Here is a 16,595-nt window from a genome sequence, read left to right on the forward strand (position 1 = left end):
AGCTGCTGAAGGCGCTCTCACACCCGTCCCTGGGACGGAGCGTTTGCAGAGGCTGAACCCAGCTCCGCGCGGCAGCCTTGGTTTTGTCTGTCAGCGTAGTAGTGGCGGCAGCTGCGGTGCTTCTCCCACGGTACCTGATGTTGACAATATGCAGGCTTTGCGTAGCTCGCCCCAGGGGCCTGTGGATCCATTTCCCCTTCCCACTCTGCCGCCGGGATCACTTGGGTCTCGATCGGTGCCAGGGTTGGCGAATCACTTATACTGTTCTCTTGGGCTCCGTGACTCTGAAAGCACTGGAGCGCAGCGATCTTTCAAGTTCAAAAGAGATGCGGCCGCAGCGCCGCCTCGGCTTTTCAGTGCTGCGAAAAGGACCGGTCAGTCCTGCCTGCAGGGCCGAACCCGCCCTTACCCCTGCCTACCTTTTTCGCAGCTATTTCCGCTGCTTACTTTCAGCCCGAGGAATTGAAACCCCCTTTCGCACAGAAGGGACACTTTGGTCCCTCTCCCGGACTGGCCAGTCTCCCCCAGGAATTTAAGGGGGGCGGGGGTGAGGAAAAGAACTTTCCTAGAACAATGAGGGAAAGAGAGTCTGAGTGTGCAGCCACTCCTTTCTCGTAGCCGCACACACTTGGGATGGCGGTGGGTGCATGCAGAGCTCTTTGCCAGCAAGCGAACGGGCCAGAAAGCCTCACAGACCCGCCGCCCACGGAAAGAAAAATTTAAATCTGATCGGGTGACTCGGCAGTAATTTTTTTCTGAAAGAGAATATCCCAGAAGTTTGCGAAAAGGTGCGATACACCGCTCCACCTTCCTTGCCTGAATATTCCTTCGTAAAATCCCACTGTCCTCTCACTCCGATTCAATATTTTTCCCTAAACATAGAGAGGAGGAGGGCAAGCACATTTCTAAGAGTGTTCTTCCTGTCCACAGCCCCGGGGAGGTTATTCTGGGTGTTCTCAAACCCGCTATACACTCAATTCAGACAGATGTGCAGAGCGGGCAATCCTGAGACTAATGGTCCTTTATTGAACAGACCTCAATAAAGCGGGGGAGGGTAGCGATCTTGGACCCGCCTTGGTGGAGGAATCTTTGGGTGAGAGGTGAAGGTTTCGGGAGTGGGACCGGGGGTTGTGCTGGGAACCGAGAATGGGAAATCTGAAAATGGATGAAGAGAGGTGTTTGAAAAGTGTTCTTAAATGGTAATAAGCTGCCTTCTCAAAGGAGTAAAGGTCAGAATGTGAGGATCTCTACAAGGGGAGGGAGTACAAGACCCTGACATGTCTGAAGCAAGCGACAATGAGGGGAATCTGAGGATGTGAGAGATTGAGAATGTCTGGGGAAGCAAAACTCTGGGACCCTGCCATGCTTCAGTGAAGACACAGTTGGTGACTCTCCCGGGAAGGACTTATGGCAGGAAGATTTCACACTGTAGTGGGAGGTATGGCCGGAAGACCAGTGAAATGACTCAGAAGCAGGGAGCTTCAGTGCTTTGCAGCTGGGGTTGGGGAAGTCTTTGAGACAGTGGAGTACCCCCTCAAACCCAGAACCAAAGTTTAATCTCTCAATCTCCCTCATTAATCACTCACCCTCCTCCTACCCCCCTCAGCGGATCCAGTTTCTTTCCAGCTTGCGTTCCAGACACTTCACTGGGGAAAAGCCCCCTTCTGTGGCCCCAGAATAGTCTATACTAGTCCCTGGCCAACCTTAGCTGGGCCTCTGTTGTCCCTGGCATCCTCCTTTTACTAGTCTCACCTCCCCCAGGCTTGTGTCTGGGGATCTCAATCCCATTACCTGAGCCCTGCTGCAGAGAAGAGAAGGTAGGCAGAAGAGATGGAAGGGGAGGGAAGGCAGAAGCCTATCAAGAGAGCCCCACACTCCTCACAGACATACAGAAGTAATTGAGAGCAGAGGTCGAGATGGATATAAAAGCCATGTAGTGGATGCATGAGTGAAGGATGCAGTGTCTGCTTTTGGTGACTGTGCCTCGGATGCTGCAGATCAGTTCCCGCTGCCTCCTGGGATCCACTTTAATTGCAGATTAAATGAAACCACAAGGATGGTGCTGAGAGCTGAGGCCTGAAGCAGGAGAATCCCCCCCCTCCCCTGACTCCCACCATTAACAAGCAATTAACAAGGTCCTGAGGCAGCTCAGCTTTCCACAGTGGCCTAACTCTGCTCTCTGACCCAGCAGTGGCCCATCAGGCCTCAAGTGGGTTGCCCAGGCCAGGCCTCCATGAGGGAACTATGTAAAGGACTGGGTGTTTCGGGGTTGGGAGTGTAGTTGTAGGGAGCCCTTTATAAAGAAGACCCTTACTACCAAAGTAACTTCCTTTTCTTGTCAGAGTCCTTGGCCTAGGTGCTGAGGATCCCAGCCTTTATGGCTAAGCCCCACCTGCAGGCTTTACCTGCCCCAGGGAATAAACAGGTAGACAGAGGGACTTTGCAAAACTGATAAAAGATTCAGAGGTCTACAGGGAAGGTGACATAATGAATAGTCTAGGTCAGATGTGTCTGGTTCTTCATGGCACTGCCCAAGAACAAACACCCCTGCCCCCACATACCCACACATACACAAAACCAGAAAAACATTAATTTCTGACTGCTCTGGCAGCAGATCAGCATGTTCTCTGTCTTTGGACTATGAAGCCTCCAGCTATCTGAGATGGAATATAGGAAAGAAACCCAAACCTTGCCAAGACTCCACTACTGGGACTGGGACTGGGACTGGGACTGTGCAGTCCCTTAGCTGCCTTTCTGTGAAGGAGGGTGGTTGTTTGTGGCGGTATGAGCCCAGGACCAGACTAAATGTGGAAGAGAAGAGAAATAGGACACTGAAAAAATAGGAATAAATAGACTAGGCCTCAGAATTTGTGCTTGGATTGGCTGGGGGGTCTATCTCACCATCTGATGGGTCCAAGAAGTCTGCCCTTCAAATCAGACTTCCATTGAGAGTGACTCCATCCTGGTCACCCCCTCCCCCAATTGTTCATCTGGGCTGTTTCTGAGCCTCTACAGGCTAAGGAAAACACATCTGAACTATAGAAATTTAATAAAATGACAAAGATCCACTGATAGACCAATAGAGGAGGTCCTCAGTGGAGACCAGTAAATACTGGCAAAGACCGCTCCTGAGTAGCACCGGCTGAAGGCAGGAGTTGCCAGGTCTCTCCAGAGGCTCAAGACTCCCCCAGCTGTTCCATGTGTTTTGACTTAGTCTGGGCCTCTAAACCATGGTAGTGTCCACTCACCTGCCCTTGTTTCCTTGTGACATCCCCACTATTGCAGTCGCTCTGCCTGTCCCATGTCTGGAGTCCCTGACCCCTTGTGCCTTACTAATCACTTTCAGCCTCCAGGATCATTTTAAGAGCATTTACCAGGGATTGGTGGCGATGAAGGGTGCCAGGTTAGAAGACTGAGTTCAGGGATCCTCATCTGTGAAACTTTGCAAATTCCCAGCTGTTGGGGCCCTGGAAAGCAATTTTTATCGCTCACAAGTTTATGAGCCAGAGCGGCGCCTAGGCGCGGAGTCGGCAGCATACAAAGTTTAGGGGACTAGGCCCAGTTTTAGTGCACACGCGACTGCGCCCCACAGCGCAGAGATCCACAGCGCAGAGAGGCCCTAGTCGGGAGGGCGGCTCTTCTGCCTACTTATCTCCGCGCCTCTCTTCACTGTAGATATAAGGCTGCCGGGACATCTACCCGCTCCAGACCCGCTGGGGCCCTGGGGAGAGAGGGTGGGGGCGCAGAAGGAGGGGCACCTGGCTGAAGCTGAAGCCCTGCGCCGGGGGCGGGTCCGAGTCAGGGGGCCCGGATTGGGAGCCAGTGCTGGGGCCCTGGTGACTGCCGAGCCAAGCGCAGCTGGTGGCGGGACCACCATAACCCAGAGGGCCATGAACTCCGAACGCCAGCCCCGAATACCCTTCAGCATCGCAGACATTCTAGGCCCTCGCATGGTCCCCCGAGCACCCACTGCGCCACAGCTTCCAGAATCCTGCCCGGATCCGACGTCGCCGCTGTGCGCCCTGGAGGAGCTGACCAGTAAAACTTTCCGCGGACTTGACGGGCGCGCTTCACAGCCCTTTGAAGGTATAACGCGGGCAAGGTCTTGGACCCCAACTTGGCTGTCTCTTCATTTCTCTTTTCCTGGTTCTTGGTTTCAAACCTTCGTCTCATCCCGGCCGGGTCACCCTAATCGGCGCTTGCCCTCAGTCCGTGCGTCAGGATTCGAATCCCCGGCTTCCGCCTCTCCTCCGTTAGTTCCCCAGACTTTGTGGCTGCTCCAGGAAGCCACCAGCAAAAGGCCAGGCTTCCAGAATTGAGCGACCCGTTGGTCGGTTCGCAGTAGGCGGGGTAATCTCGACAGAGAAAGGCCGGAGAGTAGGAGACAAAAGGCTCGAGTCGCAGGCTGTAAACTAATGAGCCAGGGCTTGGACGAGGCAGAAGCGCGGGGAGGCGACACTTGGGTCTCTCCAGGAGACCAAGCTCTGCTCCAAGTCACTCTCTTCATGAGGGGGAGCAAAGAGCCAAAGGTCTTTGGCTTGGCGTTGGGGGCGGGACACCGCACTCCGACTTTCCTCGCTTTCTGTACGCCCATTATCAAACTTTGGGGCTCTCATAGAAGGCGTTGGTATCACTGAAAAAGTAAGTGTAAGCTGAGTGCCCTACACGACTCAGAAGTCTAAGGAAGGGCACTATCTAGGTCCTGTTACCTTCACCAGCCCGGGACAGGCACCACTGCTCTGACCTACCTCTGGTGTCACCCCAAATCTGCTAGCCCGCACAACCAGGGGCTACAAAAGGCCTCCAAGCTGTACTTCAGGCGGCCTGATCCTACACCAGAATTTCTCGGGCCTGTCCCACCCTCCTTCCAGCCCCCTTCCTCCCTCACAAGCCCTCAGTGTTCAGCCTCTGGTAACTCCAGTGGCATGCTGCGCTATGCTCCCCACACCCCTCCTCAACCTGACCTCCGCAGTTTTTGGTAAGTACCGCGGTACTGGTCCCCATCTTTCCTGGCTCCCTCTCTTTCGCCCACCTACTGGACTGATCTCACTCCCAGCTTTTCCTCCAAGGATACAACCTAATTCCCGCCGGCCTGAGACTGATCCCCGCCCTATCCCTGCAGGCAGGGCCGCTCCAGACGCCTTGGGCCCAGCCCCTGCCGGCCGCAGACGACGCAAGTCACGGACAGCCTTCACTACGCAGCAGGTGCTGGAGCTGGAGAGGCGGTTCGTCTTCCAAAAGTATTTGGCACCTTCAGAGCGCGACGGACTGGCTGCGCGACTCGGCCTGGCCAACGCACAGGTTGTTACTTGGTTTCAAAACCGCCGTGCCAAGCTTAAGCGCGATGTGGAGGAGATGCGCGCCGACGTGGCCTCGCTACGCACATTGTCCCCAGGAGTCTTGTGCAGCCTGGCGCTGCCTCACGATTCTCAAAGCCCTGGCCCCAACTCCAGCCCCTACCCTGTTGGGCCTAACTCCGGGTCCCACCTATCAGACGAAGAAATACAGGTGGATGATTAAAGGCAAACCGGATAACAGCCCTGAACTCTGGAGCCCCGGACTCCTCCCTTCCGCACTCTTTGTCCTGTCTGGGTTCCCGGGTGGAGGCAGGAGGTCCACCTGGGCCTGTCTGGCCCACAATCCAGGCGCCCATCTTTCCCATTGTTGAGAATAAAGTCGAGGCTTTGCTGCAAGATGCCTCAGTCCCGGCGCCCAGAGCCAATAACAGCAAAATCTGCTGGTTATTGGGGAAATATGGTGCGGACTCCGTGTATAGCGCTTGAAACTTGATGTTTCCTTTAACTCAGGTGGCAACCCTATCGGGTAGGTGTGTGATTAGGCCCATTTTACAAAAGAAGAATCCTGAGGTCAGGATTCGCTCTTCAGAGCTGATGCTTGTCATTCTGCCTAGGAGACACTGGGTGGGAAGAAGAAAGTGGGTAGGACTTGGGCTGTGGCTTGGGCCAGCACACTCCCCACCATGCTCCTGCAGGCTACCTTTGGTGGTAGGACTCTAGGAGGCCTCTCTGTTCTGCAGAGGGAGGCTGGCACCTCCTGTGCCAGAAATGTTCTTAGCACCACCAGGTCTCAAGAGGGTGGCAAAGCCTGGCCCCAGGCAGAACTTGGAGTAGCCAGGCTTGCAGGGTGGGAAATCCAGTCTAGCTGCAATACTGACATTGTGTGTGTGTGTGTATATATATAGTTGAGATTATTTATTTATATGTAGTGCTGAGGATGGAACCCAGTGCCTCACACATGCTAGGCGAGTGCTCCCTGGGTTACAATCCCAGCCCACTGCTGACATTGGTGTGCTGGGGATTGAACCCAGGGCCTTGTGCATGTGAGGCAAGTACTCTACCAATTGAACTATATCCCCAGCCCCCAATGCTGACATTTTTGACACTCATTTATTCTGTTGGCTATTAAGCACTATTAAGCAGGATGATGGGGGAAGGGAGGAGAAAACTCTATTAGCTGCAGGGTTTCCCCACCCTTGGCCATCCCAGCCAAACTTCAGGAGACCATGCTTAGGCTCTTTCCAGCTTTCCCTCTTTTCCTCAGTCGACTGGACCTCCTCAGATCCTCCCTGTGCTTAACGGAGGTAGCCAGGGTGTTAGGCCTCAGTTGCAGGTGGAAGGCCAACAAGTTTTTCCAGGAAGGGTAAATAGGCTGGAAGGCAGGAGGAGACCTGGCATTTTCAGAAATAACTATCCCTCATTGAGCCATTCCAAGTGCTTTGCGTGGATTAATCCTCACAATGACCTCAGGGACAGAGGTTTTTGTTTTCATTTTAAGGATAAAGAGACTGAACCACAGAAGCTTAAGGAAGCTTGGCCAGGTCATGCAGTTTGTAAATGATCAGGTGGAGCTAACTAACCTTTGTGCTTGTCTGACTCAGGAGCACATGCTTTCAGCAACTACAGCTACTGTCCCTGTAAAGAGGACAAGGTCTAATGGGAAGAAGCAAAGAACTTACAAAAACAGGAGAGGAGAAAGGGCCAAAGTTGGGAATGTAGGCATTGTACCTTAGAACATGGTTCCAGGAGGTTCTAGAGAGACCCGAGAGCAATGTTTAGGGTAGGCTAATATGGCTATATGTGTATGATGGATCAGACTGATAGAGACTGGAAGAAAGCAGTACATCTCTGGCCACTGCAGAAGGTAAGAAGATAGAGAATTCAGGGCTAGACTTATGGGCTAGGATGAGGAGGTGGTCACAGAAGAGGAATCAGTATGATTGCCCCAGTGACCAAGGACCGTAGGAGTTAGTGACAACCTTACAAACCTGTACAACTGGGGGGGGGGATGGCATCAAGGACAGAAAAAATGACCACTGCTATATTGCTAAGAAACATTCTCTGCAGCTGTGTCGTCCCCTCAATATATACACAACACACATACCACCCCTGGTTCCCCTTCCTCCCTTATTCCTTTCATCACTTTCTAAAGACTGTCCCTCTGGAAACTTTCTAGCCCATGACCAACCCTTCTTGGTTTGCCCAGCACTTTCCCAGTCTTCACACTGCAAGACCCATACCCAGAAAAACCAGCATGGTTGGTTATCCACTTTCCAGTCCTGACTACTTTGGAATTTAGGCTGCTGAGTCAGAACACTATCAATCAGGAGTGGTGTGTATAGGGCACAGTGGGGAAATGTGTCAGGGTCCTGTGGCTCTTGGCTTAAAGATTCAAGTCTTTAAAAGGTTAAGAGAGCTGGGAAGAAACATTTGCAAACAAAAGCAAGAAGCTAGCCCAGTTTAAAGGTTAAAATCCCACACAGTAGTGGGTGACCATGCTTTGAGGGGCTGGGAATCTTAGAAGTACCTAGATCTCCCTTCCCAACCCAAAACAGGAAAGCTAGATGGACAGACTTCTTAAGGCATCACTGCAATATAATTACCCTTTAAACAAAAACAACTACCCTTCCCCACACCCCACCACCACCTGCCAACTCCTGAGGGAAAAGCCAAGGAATCCCAAGGCAAATAAGGTTTCTTAATTCCAGCAATGCCAGTGCTGCCACCTCTTCTACTCAAGCCTTGGATAACAAAACTCAGACCTGTCCCACCAAAATGGCCTCTGGATGGATGTCTGCTCTCTAAGCCCTAGAACAGTGTGCATCACAATCATCTGGCAGGCATATTGAATCACAAATTGCTGGCCCCCACTCCTATGGTTTCCAGTTTGATTTGGAAGGCCTAGCTTGGGGTCTGCAAATTTGTATTTGCCACAAGTTCTTGAATAATACTGATGCTGCTGGTCCAAAGACCACACTTGGAGACCCACAGTCCTAGGAACTCTGGGTTTTATGAATTTAGGCAGTGATTCACTTCTACTCCTCCCTTTTCACTGTAGGAATCACAAATATATAGGATAGTTATAAGCAAAAATAGTTTATTTAGCATCCTGTATATACTAGGCACTTTGTGGTATTTTCTTATTCTCTGTTAATCCTCACAGCAGCCCTGTGAGGTAGGAATTGCCTGTTTTATAGATGAGGGAACTGAGGCTTAACTATTTGGAGATTTGCCCAAAGTGACCCACATAGTAATGGTAGACTTCAACCTGCTACACAGTATTTAAGGGGCTTAAATCACAAACAAAAAATTTTAGGAAGTCTTGTATAAGAGTGAAATTTCAATACCTCCTATCTCCAAGTTGAACAAGACTAAATGATTCCTCTGGGGAAGACATTTGGAAAAGAGGGCTAAAAGTGACCCCCCCATCCCACTGCAGATCCACACCTAAATGAGCTAAGTGTCCTAGGCAGGGTCAGTACGGAATCAGCCAAAGGAATCTGCCAGGATCTTAGAGAAGCCAAAAGAAAATCATATTTCTTACACAGGAAGTAGAGAATTATAGCCATCTTTGGGGCAGGGACCTTTGATGGGGAAACTCTCGGGGAAAGGCTAATTGCAATGCCTAGTGCTGGGTGGAAAAAGTGCCCAAGGTAGCAGCAGCCTGGGAACCATGTAATAGGAGAGTCGGCAGTAGGGAATGTGGAGATGTGTGGGCCCCGCAAGTTCCAGAAATCAGACAGTAAGGGACATTTTGAATGCAAACCTTAAAGAATAGGAGTAGGAGGATGTGGGTTTAAGACCATCAGACAAAGCAGAGGTCAGAGTGTGCATAGCAATGTAGACAGGAAATGACACAAGGGACTGAAGTAAACTGGGTGTTGTAGCTAAAAAGATAGGGCAAGAGCTGGGGTGAGGAGGACGTAAATGTCATTAAGCTAAACTGTGGGACTCAAATCTTATTCATTACTCTGACCTCATTCCTGAGCACAAAGTTCTAGCTGGTGAATGAAGCCAAGAAGCAGAGCAAGCCCCAGATGCATCCTTATTGACTCTTATGTAGTCTAAAGACCGGAACTTCTATATAGTTCCTATCTTGGGCAATGGTGGATTTTGTTTTTCCTACCACCCCTAGAAGAAGCCATCTGCTTAAGAACCAAAGAAAGGATGTTTCAGTTGATATGGGACTCCCTTCTCTCATTGGAAGGTCTTCAGTGGCAAGAACAACTGCCAGCATTGTCCTCAACTACAGCTTTTGAGTACAGCATCTCAAAACATGCAGTGAATTGTCCCCACAGTATCCCCAATCCCTTGGGATGTCCACATGGCCTTGCCATATGAGGGACAGGTCTTCTTTCATCTAGCCTGAGGCAGATGCTGGGACCAAAATCCCAGGATGTCCCAGTTCTTTGAAGGGTCCTGGAGATGAAGAGAGTGGGGTCTTCTACTCTGAGTCTGAGGGAAAGGCCAATTGGAGTGGCTCAGGTGATATGGAGGATAATGCAAGGGTGGAGCCAGACCAGGGGACCTTGGAACAGTGCTTGGAGGATGACTGAGGGAGAGTAGGCCTGAGGCTCCTGGCTCAGAATGGGCAGATTGCTGGGGGGCCCTGGTCAATCCAGGTGGCACACAAATTCTCCCTTGCTGATGATCCTGCTGAGAAGGAAGAGAGAGAGGAATATAACCCCACCATCCTGTGTCCCTTGCCCTATGAGATGCAAGGTAGCACTGCTTGGTGCTGTGGTCCCAACCAGTTATACCTGGCCTGAGAGTGAGCCTACCTCCCTTACCAGAGCGAGCTGCAGAAGGCAAGAGCGTAGTTCCTGGGCTGCATCCAACTGAGAACCCCCTCTCAGAGTCTCCTGGAACACAGCAGCAGCCTCCCTAAAGCGCTTTGGTCCCAGAGAGATTAGAAAAGGCAAAATTTAGGTGTCAGGGGTCCCAAGAATTTAAAACTGATTCCGTCCTCAAGCTGTCCCCACCTCCTAGTATTGCAACCAGAAGCTTCTCCAGAAAAGGTCAATATAAACTTATTCCCTACCTCATCCCACCCAAATCTCTCCTTTGTTTCCAGCCTCAGTTCTATTACCTGTAGTCCCATCAAGGCCTTGCCCAGGCGGAAGAGGCCCCGGGGCCATCCAGGCTGCAGGGTAAGGGCCACCTGGGCATCAGCCAGGGCCCACACTGGCTGACCCAGCCGCTCATGGCAGAAGGAGCGATTTCCAAATAACCTGATAAACAGAAAAAGTGGACAAAGGTCCAGGTCCTCAACACCCTTCCTTACCCTGATGTCCCAGCACAGTGGCCAAGCTCCTACCTACCGGTGGTCCCGGGGATTGAGCTTTAAGGCCTGGGTGAAGAGGTCCACAGCCTCATGGTAGAAACCACTTTGAGCAAAGCTGGTACCCAACTCTAGGGAAGAGAGAAAGTAGGAAGGTTCCAATGGGGGTACCACCAGAGGTTGGGGTAAGAAGAAAGAGAAAAGATCTTACTTGCCAATTCCTGGCTCTGCTGTAAGGCAGCTGCCACCAGTCCTGTAGATGCCTAGGGATGGGAAGCAAAGTAAAGCAAACTTCAATGCCTCAGTCTCCCAAATCTTTCTCCTCTATTAAGTTATACTATAATCAGCATGTAATAAAAGTACCAGTCCTATTTTCCTACAGAGTAAACTACCCAGGGTCAGAGTGACAGTGATAAAGACTGACCCCAGGTCTCTTGGCCCTAAAGCCAGAGAACTCCTAGTGGATAGTCCCTTCAACCCTGAGATCTTGTGCCTTTCCAGAACATTTTGGTTCCCCTGCCCACCTCACCTGCACTTTACAACTCTGTCTGGGCCTCTCCTCTTTTGAAGGGTTCCTTTCCTCTTGGCTCATCTTCTCCTGGGTGCCCTGGCCCCTGATACGGAACTCCTGGCTCACTCCCTTCTCTCGGTGAGCACTGGGGGCCCAATCCCCAACCTTGCGCAAAGCCAGAGACACAAAAGTGCTAGATAGATCCAGTGGGTCCTGTGGGCAAAAGGAAAAGTTAGGGGCACAAAAAAAGACAAATAATGTATATAGAAGCTAAAGAGTTGATCTCATAGAAGTAGAGAATACAATAATGGTTACTAGAGCCTGTGAAGGGTGTTCAGGAAAGGGGATGGAAAGAAGATGGTTAATAGGAACAGGGTACAGCTGGAGAGCAGGAATAACTTCTAATGCTCTATACAGCACAGTAAGATAACTGTGGTTGATAACAATTAATAGAATATTTCCAAACAGCTAATAGAGAGGATTTTGAATGTCCCCAACACAAAGAAATGATAAATATCCAAGGCAATAGATATGCCAATCATGCTGATCTGATCATTATATATCACATACCTTTACTGAAATGTCACTATACCCCAAAAATATATACAATGAATATGTGTCAATTAAAAATAAAAATATTCTTAAAAATAAATTTTTAAATTTTTAAAAGGAAAGTTAAGGACAGGGTGAGGATGAAGTAAATCCTGGAATAGCGGAGAAGAGGGTGAGAAGAGTTTAAGAGGATAGAAAGGGGCCCTCACCTCTTCCTCACCACACTGTCCTTGAGCCGGTTTCCCGGGGCTGGCTGAGGGGCTCTCATCCCTGTCTGAGGTAGCCTTCACCTGGATGAAAGGTGTGCAAGTTCAGAGTTGGGATCATCTTGCGTCTCCTGCCTTCTCAGCCCCCAGCTTCCTGGCCCTTGCTGCTCTGTGCAACTGCCTGCAGAACTCACCTTGGACTCCCCACCATCCTGCTCCAACCGCTCCTGTCGTTTCCGTTCCTTTTGACGCTGTAATGATGATGATGATGATGTACCTTTACCGTACATCACACACTAGACTAAGCTTTGCATATACTATCTCATTTAATCCTTGCAACTCTATGAGGTATTATTATTATCCTCATTTTATAGGTTAAAAGAAGACAAAAGAGTCACTAGCCAGAGACGTCACTGTAAGGAGGAGGTAGATTCCACTAGGGCAGTACTGTGCCATTCGAATTGCTTTGCCAGATGGCCTCCAGGAGACCTTCCAGTCCCTGGGCCCCTTAGGTCCACCTGATGAAGGAATCCACTGCAGGACACCTTAAGCTCCTTCCTATTCTCACAAAGTTTGCTTCTTTCCCTTCCCTAATTCCCTCCGGGTTCCCTTTTTCCACCCTGCAGACACCTTCTTCTTGCGTCGTTTCTTCTCTGCTTTTTGTTTCATGCGCTCCTCCTCAGCCACCAGCTCCTCGGCCAGGCGGTTGGCTTCCTGAAGGAGGAAGGGCAAGTGACAAAAAAAGAGAAAGAAACAGGGAAAATGAGAGAGAATGCGAAAGGGAGGCAAGCTGTGTGGAAAGGCCTTAAAAGGTACAAATTAGGGGAGCATCCAGGGGTGGAAATACATGTATTGAAAGGACCATAAAGCCCCTTCTTGACAATCTCACCTCTTCCGTCACCTGGAGTTTCTGGGGCAGGGCCACCTGAAGCAGGCTATCTGAGTCACTGGGGAAGGATGCAGAGGCAGAGGGACTTTGAGAACAGGGTTCAGCCCCTTGCGGAGGGTATAGGAAGGACTTTTGGAAACCACAGTAGGTGCCCAGTCCCTCAGCCCCCTTGCCCCTGACACTCTGTCCAGTCGTGTTTCCTTCATCACAGAAATGGTCCAAGGGGTAATCTGTTAGCAAGGAAAAAGAGACAGGAAAGAAAGAGGAACATGAGAGAGGGGCACACCCGAGGGCCAGCCCACCCCAGGGTTCCAGCCTTGATCCCAGGTCTGGGCCTGCACTCCCCACCATGATGCCATTGCTGCAACTGCCTGCTGCTCCCATCCACATGGATCCGGTGCAGGCCCTGGGGATCACTCTCCACAAGCTGGCGAAGAAAATCCACTACGTCCTGGGAGGGGGAGGGGAGGGGAGGCTGGTGTTGGGGGAAGTTCTGGGAGAGAGCAAAGGGTTGGCTGGCTTGAACTCTACTGTGGCAGCCACAAACCAACCACCCAACATAAAGAATCCTTTTGGCTCTGACCTCTCTCCCATTCACACCTGGAAAATGTGCTGCTCCTGGCTCTCATGATGCATCACCTCGCCTTGCTATTCTCCTGCATTCCCTGGGGCTGAGCGTGGCCTTCAGCCCAACCTTCTTCACCATCCAGTGTCTTCTTCCTCTGACCTGCCACTATGCCAGCTACACTAATGTCCCTGGAATTGAGCCTGTTTACCTGTCTTCCCTCTGTGTCCCATCATACCCTTGAATGTGAATAGCTATCAGGACACCCAACCCAAAACTACCTCATGCCAAAACATATATGCATGGCAGCTCCCAGCTGGCCTCTCCTGCTTCTCATCTGCTTCTCTCCAAAACAAAGCTCTCAGAGATATCTCTCCTGCTCCAAAACTTCCAGTATCCCACATTGTCAGGACCGTAGGAAGGACTGAATCTAGGGCCTTGGTCTAGGATTTGGAGCCTTCCAAAGCTTGCTGGCTGAGCTTTCCAACCTTCCCTTGCAATCTTCCCTGCTTAGCTGCCATCCTCCCTTGGCCACCAGGCTCCCTCTATCCTTAGGGCCTCCAGTCCTTGCTGGCTCTGATCTTCTTGTCACATCTTGTCTCATCTTGAAGGGGCAGTTCAAATTCCATCTCCCCTCAAAGCCTTTTCAGATCCTTTCATCTTCAATTTTTCTGCCCTCTCTCAACCAAATTGTACCCACATAGTCTTTTATACAATTTAGAACCTTATTTTTCATTGATTTATATTGCAAGTTGGTGTGGCAGCACATAACTGGAAAAACAGCTATGCTAGAGCGGAGCTACTTGCATTGCATTATTGATTCTGTCACTGCCTGGATATTTCATTTTGTAGAATTCATTTGAGTTTATTGTACTCTTTTTCATTGACGAAATGAGGAAACACTCTTTGAGGCTTGACCCACACACTTTTTTTTTTTTAAATTGATGCTGAGGATTAAACCCAGGATCTCACTTGTTCTACCACTGAGTTCAGTGCTCCCATCCATGATTATGATAACAGTTTGATACCCCCAGTCCCCACCCCCTATGATTCTGATAATAGTCACTCCCTTAGTGATTGTAAGCTTCAGAGGATAGGAATTATCATATTACTAAGTAGCCTATGGCCACACATGATCTGGCCCCCTAGTATCTTTATAAATTTCCTACTTTTTGGACACCCTCCTCCAGTCACAGTAATATCCTTTGAAGTTCCTACAACACACCAACTGATATCCCATCTCAGTGCTTTTGGATTTGTTATTTCCTCAGTCTGGAATGGTCTTTCCCCAGTGAATGGCTCACTCCTTTGTTCCCTTTCCATCTCTGCTTAAATGTCACCTTCTTAGGAAGGCTTCTGATGGCTCCTTGTAAAAACAGACATCTCTTTTCTCCACTCAGTGCTCCCCATCCTTCTTCTTGCTGTTTTGCCCCACTTCTTATATGTGACATACTATGCTATTTATTTATTGACTGGCTACCTCTACTAGACACTTCTTTTTAAAAACTTTTTTAGTTGTTGAGGGACCTTTATTTATTTATATGCAGTGCTGAGAACTGAACCCAGTACCTCACACATGCTAGGCAAGCGCTCTACTAGATACGTCTAACTCAATCAATGAATAGAAAATTTTTTTGTCTGCTTGGTTTACTGCTGTCTTCCCATCACCTACCACACTGTTTGGTGCATAACTGGTGGTCAGTGAGTGTGTGCTGAGTAAGCAAAGAGATCACTGAGTAGGCTATTCCAATGGAGAAAATCCAGTGACTATGTCAGAAAAGCCTTGTGTGACCCAGTGGTGAATCTGGGCTTTATCTTGTCAGTAATGGGAATGGACCTGATCTGGGCAGTGAACTGTTCACAGAGCTGAAGAAGAAGATGGATCTAAGGGTGTAATGTTTATTTAGCAGGCCATTACAACTGCCCAGGCCAGACAGAATGAGCCCTTGAAACTAAAAATTGAAAAAAATTTCAATTTTCCTGCAGTGGGAGCAGGAATGTAAATGAGGCGAGGGTTTGTTTCAAAAGACATTTCAGAAGTAGATTTTAGTGACTGCCTAAATGTGAGGTAAAGGAAAGTGGGAGTACAAAACTATTCTCAGATTTCTGGATTAAGCAACGGAGTCAGAAGCTCCTGTTATGAACCAAAATTGGGGTTAGAGAAAAGCAAACAGCAGGGGCAAGGTGGCATAGTAATCCCAGTGACTGCAGAGGCTGAGGCAGGAGGATTGCCAGTTCAAGGTCAGCCTCAGCAATTTACAGAGACCCTCAACAACTTAGCAAGACCCTGTCTGAAAATAAAATAAATAAATAAAAAGGTCTGGGGATGTAGTTCCAACACCGTTGAGTTCAATTCCCAGTAGCTACAACCCCCCCCCCCGCAAAGAAAAAAAAAAAAGAAAAGAAAAAAACTGATCCTATCCTTCTCTTAGTAACCTACTTAAGGACATCCAAACCTTTGGCCTTTCCACTCACTCTTTGCTGTATCTCCAACCGTCCACTACGATCTGACCTTAGTGACGTTCTCTCAGCTTTTCCTTGCTTTAGTGTCTTTGCTCGCACTGTCCTGTCTGTCTACAGTATCTTTCTCAGGCACTCATATCCAAGCCTCAACTCAGGAACCCTGGTCTTCTCAGTTCTGCCAACTTCGATCATTCATTACAGTAGGATTATCCGCCCCATTCCTGCCCAAGATCCTCAAGAGCAGCGTTGGAAGCTACTCCTCCCCAAAGCTCCCAGAGCCGGGTGCAGCGCCAGCACAGAGTGGGTGTAAGCACAGCTGATTGAAAGTAGGCGTAAACTAGAGGACCTACGCGCGTTCGCGTGCGCGCGCGCTCAGGCATAGGGGCAGGTGGCAGTATTTTTTACCTCTTTTCCGCTGTCCTCTGGTACGAATTCCTTGTAGAGTTTGGGGACTGCAGCGACCCCCAGCGGGCATCCAGGACGCACAGGGCAGTCTACAGGAAAGGAAGGCAGTGCCGCTTCAAGGGAGCTCGGGATTGTTGGACCAGCGTCCTCCACCCTCCTCCTGAAGCATAAAATCCTACCAAAGCCGTCCAGACCACAATAGATTCAAGTGGGGCTGCCTCTGCGCTCCTGGGCCCCCTGTGGTCGTGTCACACCCCACTCACCTAGCTTGATCCGCCCCACAGTCTTTGGAATCGGCGCCATCTCCCGTCAACAGTGACACGAAAGTGAAACACAGTCTAGAATTTGATACCGGGCAAAGGGCGGGGTAAGATAGAATAGGCGCCATCTTTATTAGGGGCAGAGGCCGTCGATTACGGAGCGCGA

General features: G+C 50.0%; 2 protein-coding genes across 8 annotated transcripts; one reads left to right on the top strand and one right to left on the bottom strand.

Annotated features, from left to right (window-relative positions):
* Nucleotides 1–3,745: 3,745 nt before the first annotated feature.
* On the top strand, nt 3,746–5,693 carry Lbx2 (ladybird homeobox 2). Its single transcript, XM_046432427.2, has 2 exons — nt 3,746–4,086; nt 5,123–5,693. Exons 1-2 carry the CDS (start codon nt 3,891–3,893, stop codon nt 5,518–5,520), a joined length of 594 nt encoding a protein of 197 aa, XP_046288383.1. The 5' UTR covers nt 3,746–3,890; the 3' UTR covers nt 5,521–5,693.
* A 2,684-nt stretch (nt 5,694–8,377) lies between these two features.
* Nucleotides 8,378–16,572, bottom strand: Ttc31 (tetratricopeptide repeat domain 31). 7 transcript variants are annotated; one of them, XM_046432253.2, is made up of 13 exons: nt 16,433–16,570; nt 16,170–16,258; nt 13,085–13,187; nt 12,737–12,966; nt 12,478–12,561; nt 12,042–12,098; nt 11,851–11,931; nt 11,108–11,302; nt 10,790–10,841; nt 10,619–10,709; nt 10,387–10,528; nt 10,088–10,189; nt 8,378–9,950 (listed from the first exon to the last, which is right to left on the bottom strand). In XM_046432253.2, exons 1-13 carry the CDS (start codon nt 16,470–16,472, stop codon nt 9,654–9,656), a joined length of 1,563 nt encoding a protein of 520 aa, XP_046288209.1. In that variant the 5' UTR covers nt 16,473–16,570; the 3' UTR covers nt 8,378–9,653. The 7 variants fall into 7 exon arrangements, with proteins under 7 accessions (XP_046288209.1, XP_058431094.1, XP_046288206.1 ...); XM_058575111.1 differs by having other exon boundaries at nt 8,378–9,953; nt 10,079–10,189; XM_046432250.2 differs by having other exon boundaries at nt 13,085–13,229.
* Between the last annotated feature and the right edge of the window lie 23 nt (nt 16,573–16,595).

The sequence above is a fragment of the Marmota monax genome, unplaced genomic scaffold, assembly GCF_021218885.2.
Source record: "Marmota monax isolate L192 unplaced genomic scaffold, Marmota_monax_Labrador192_F-V1.1 WCK01_AAM20220418_F8-fsc00106, whole genome shotgun sequence".
Lineage (NCBI taxonomy): Eukaryota > Metazoa > Chordata > Mammalia > Rodentia > Sciuridae > Marmota > Marmota monax.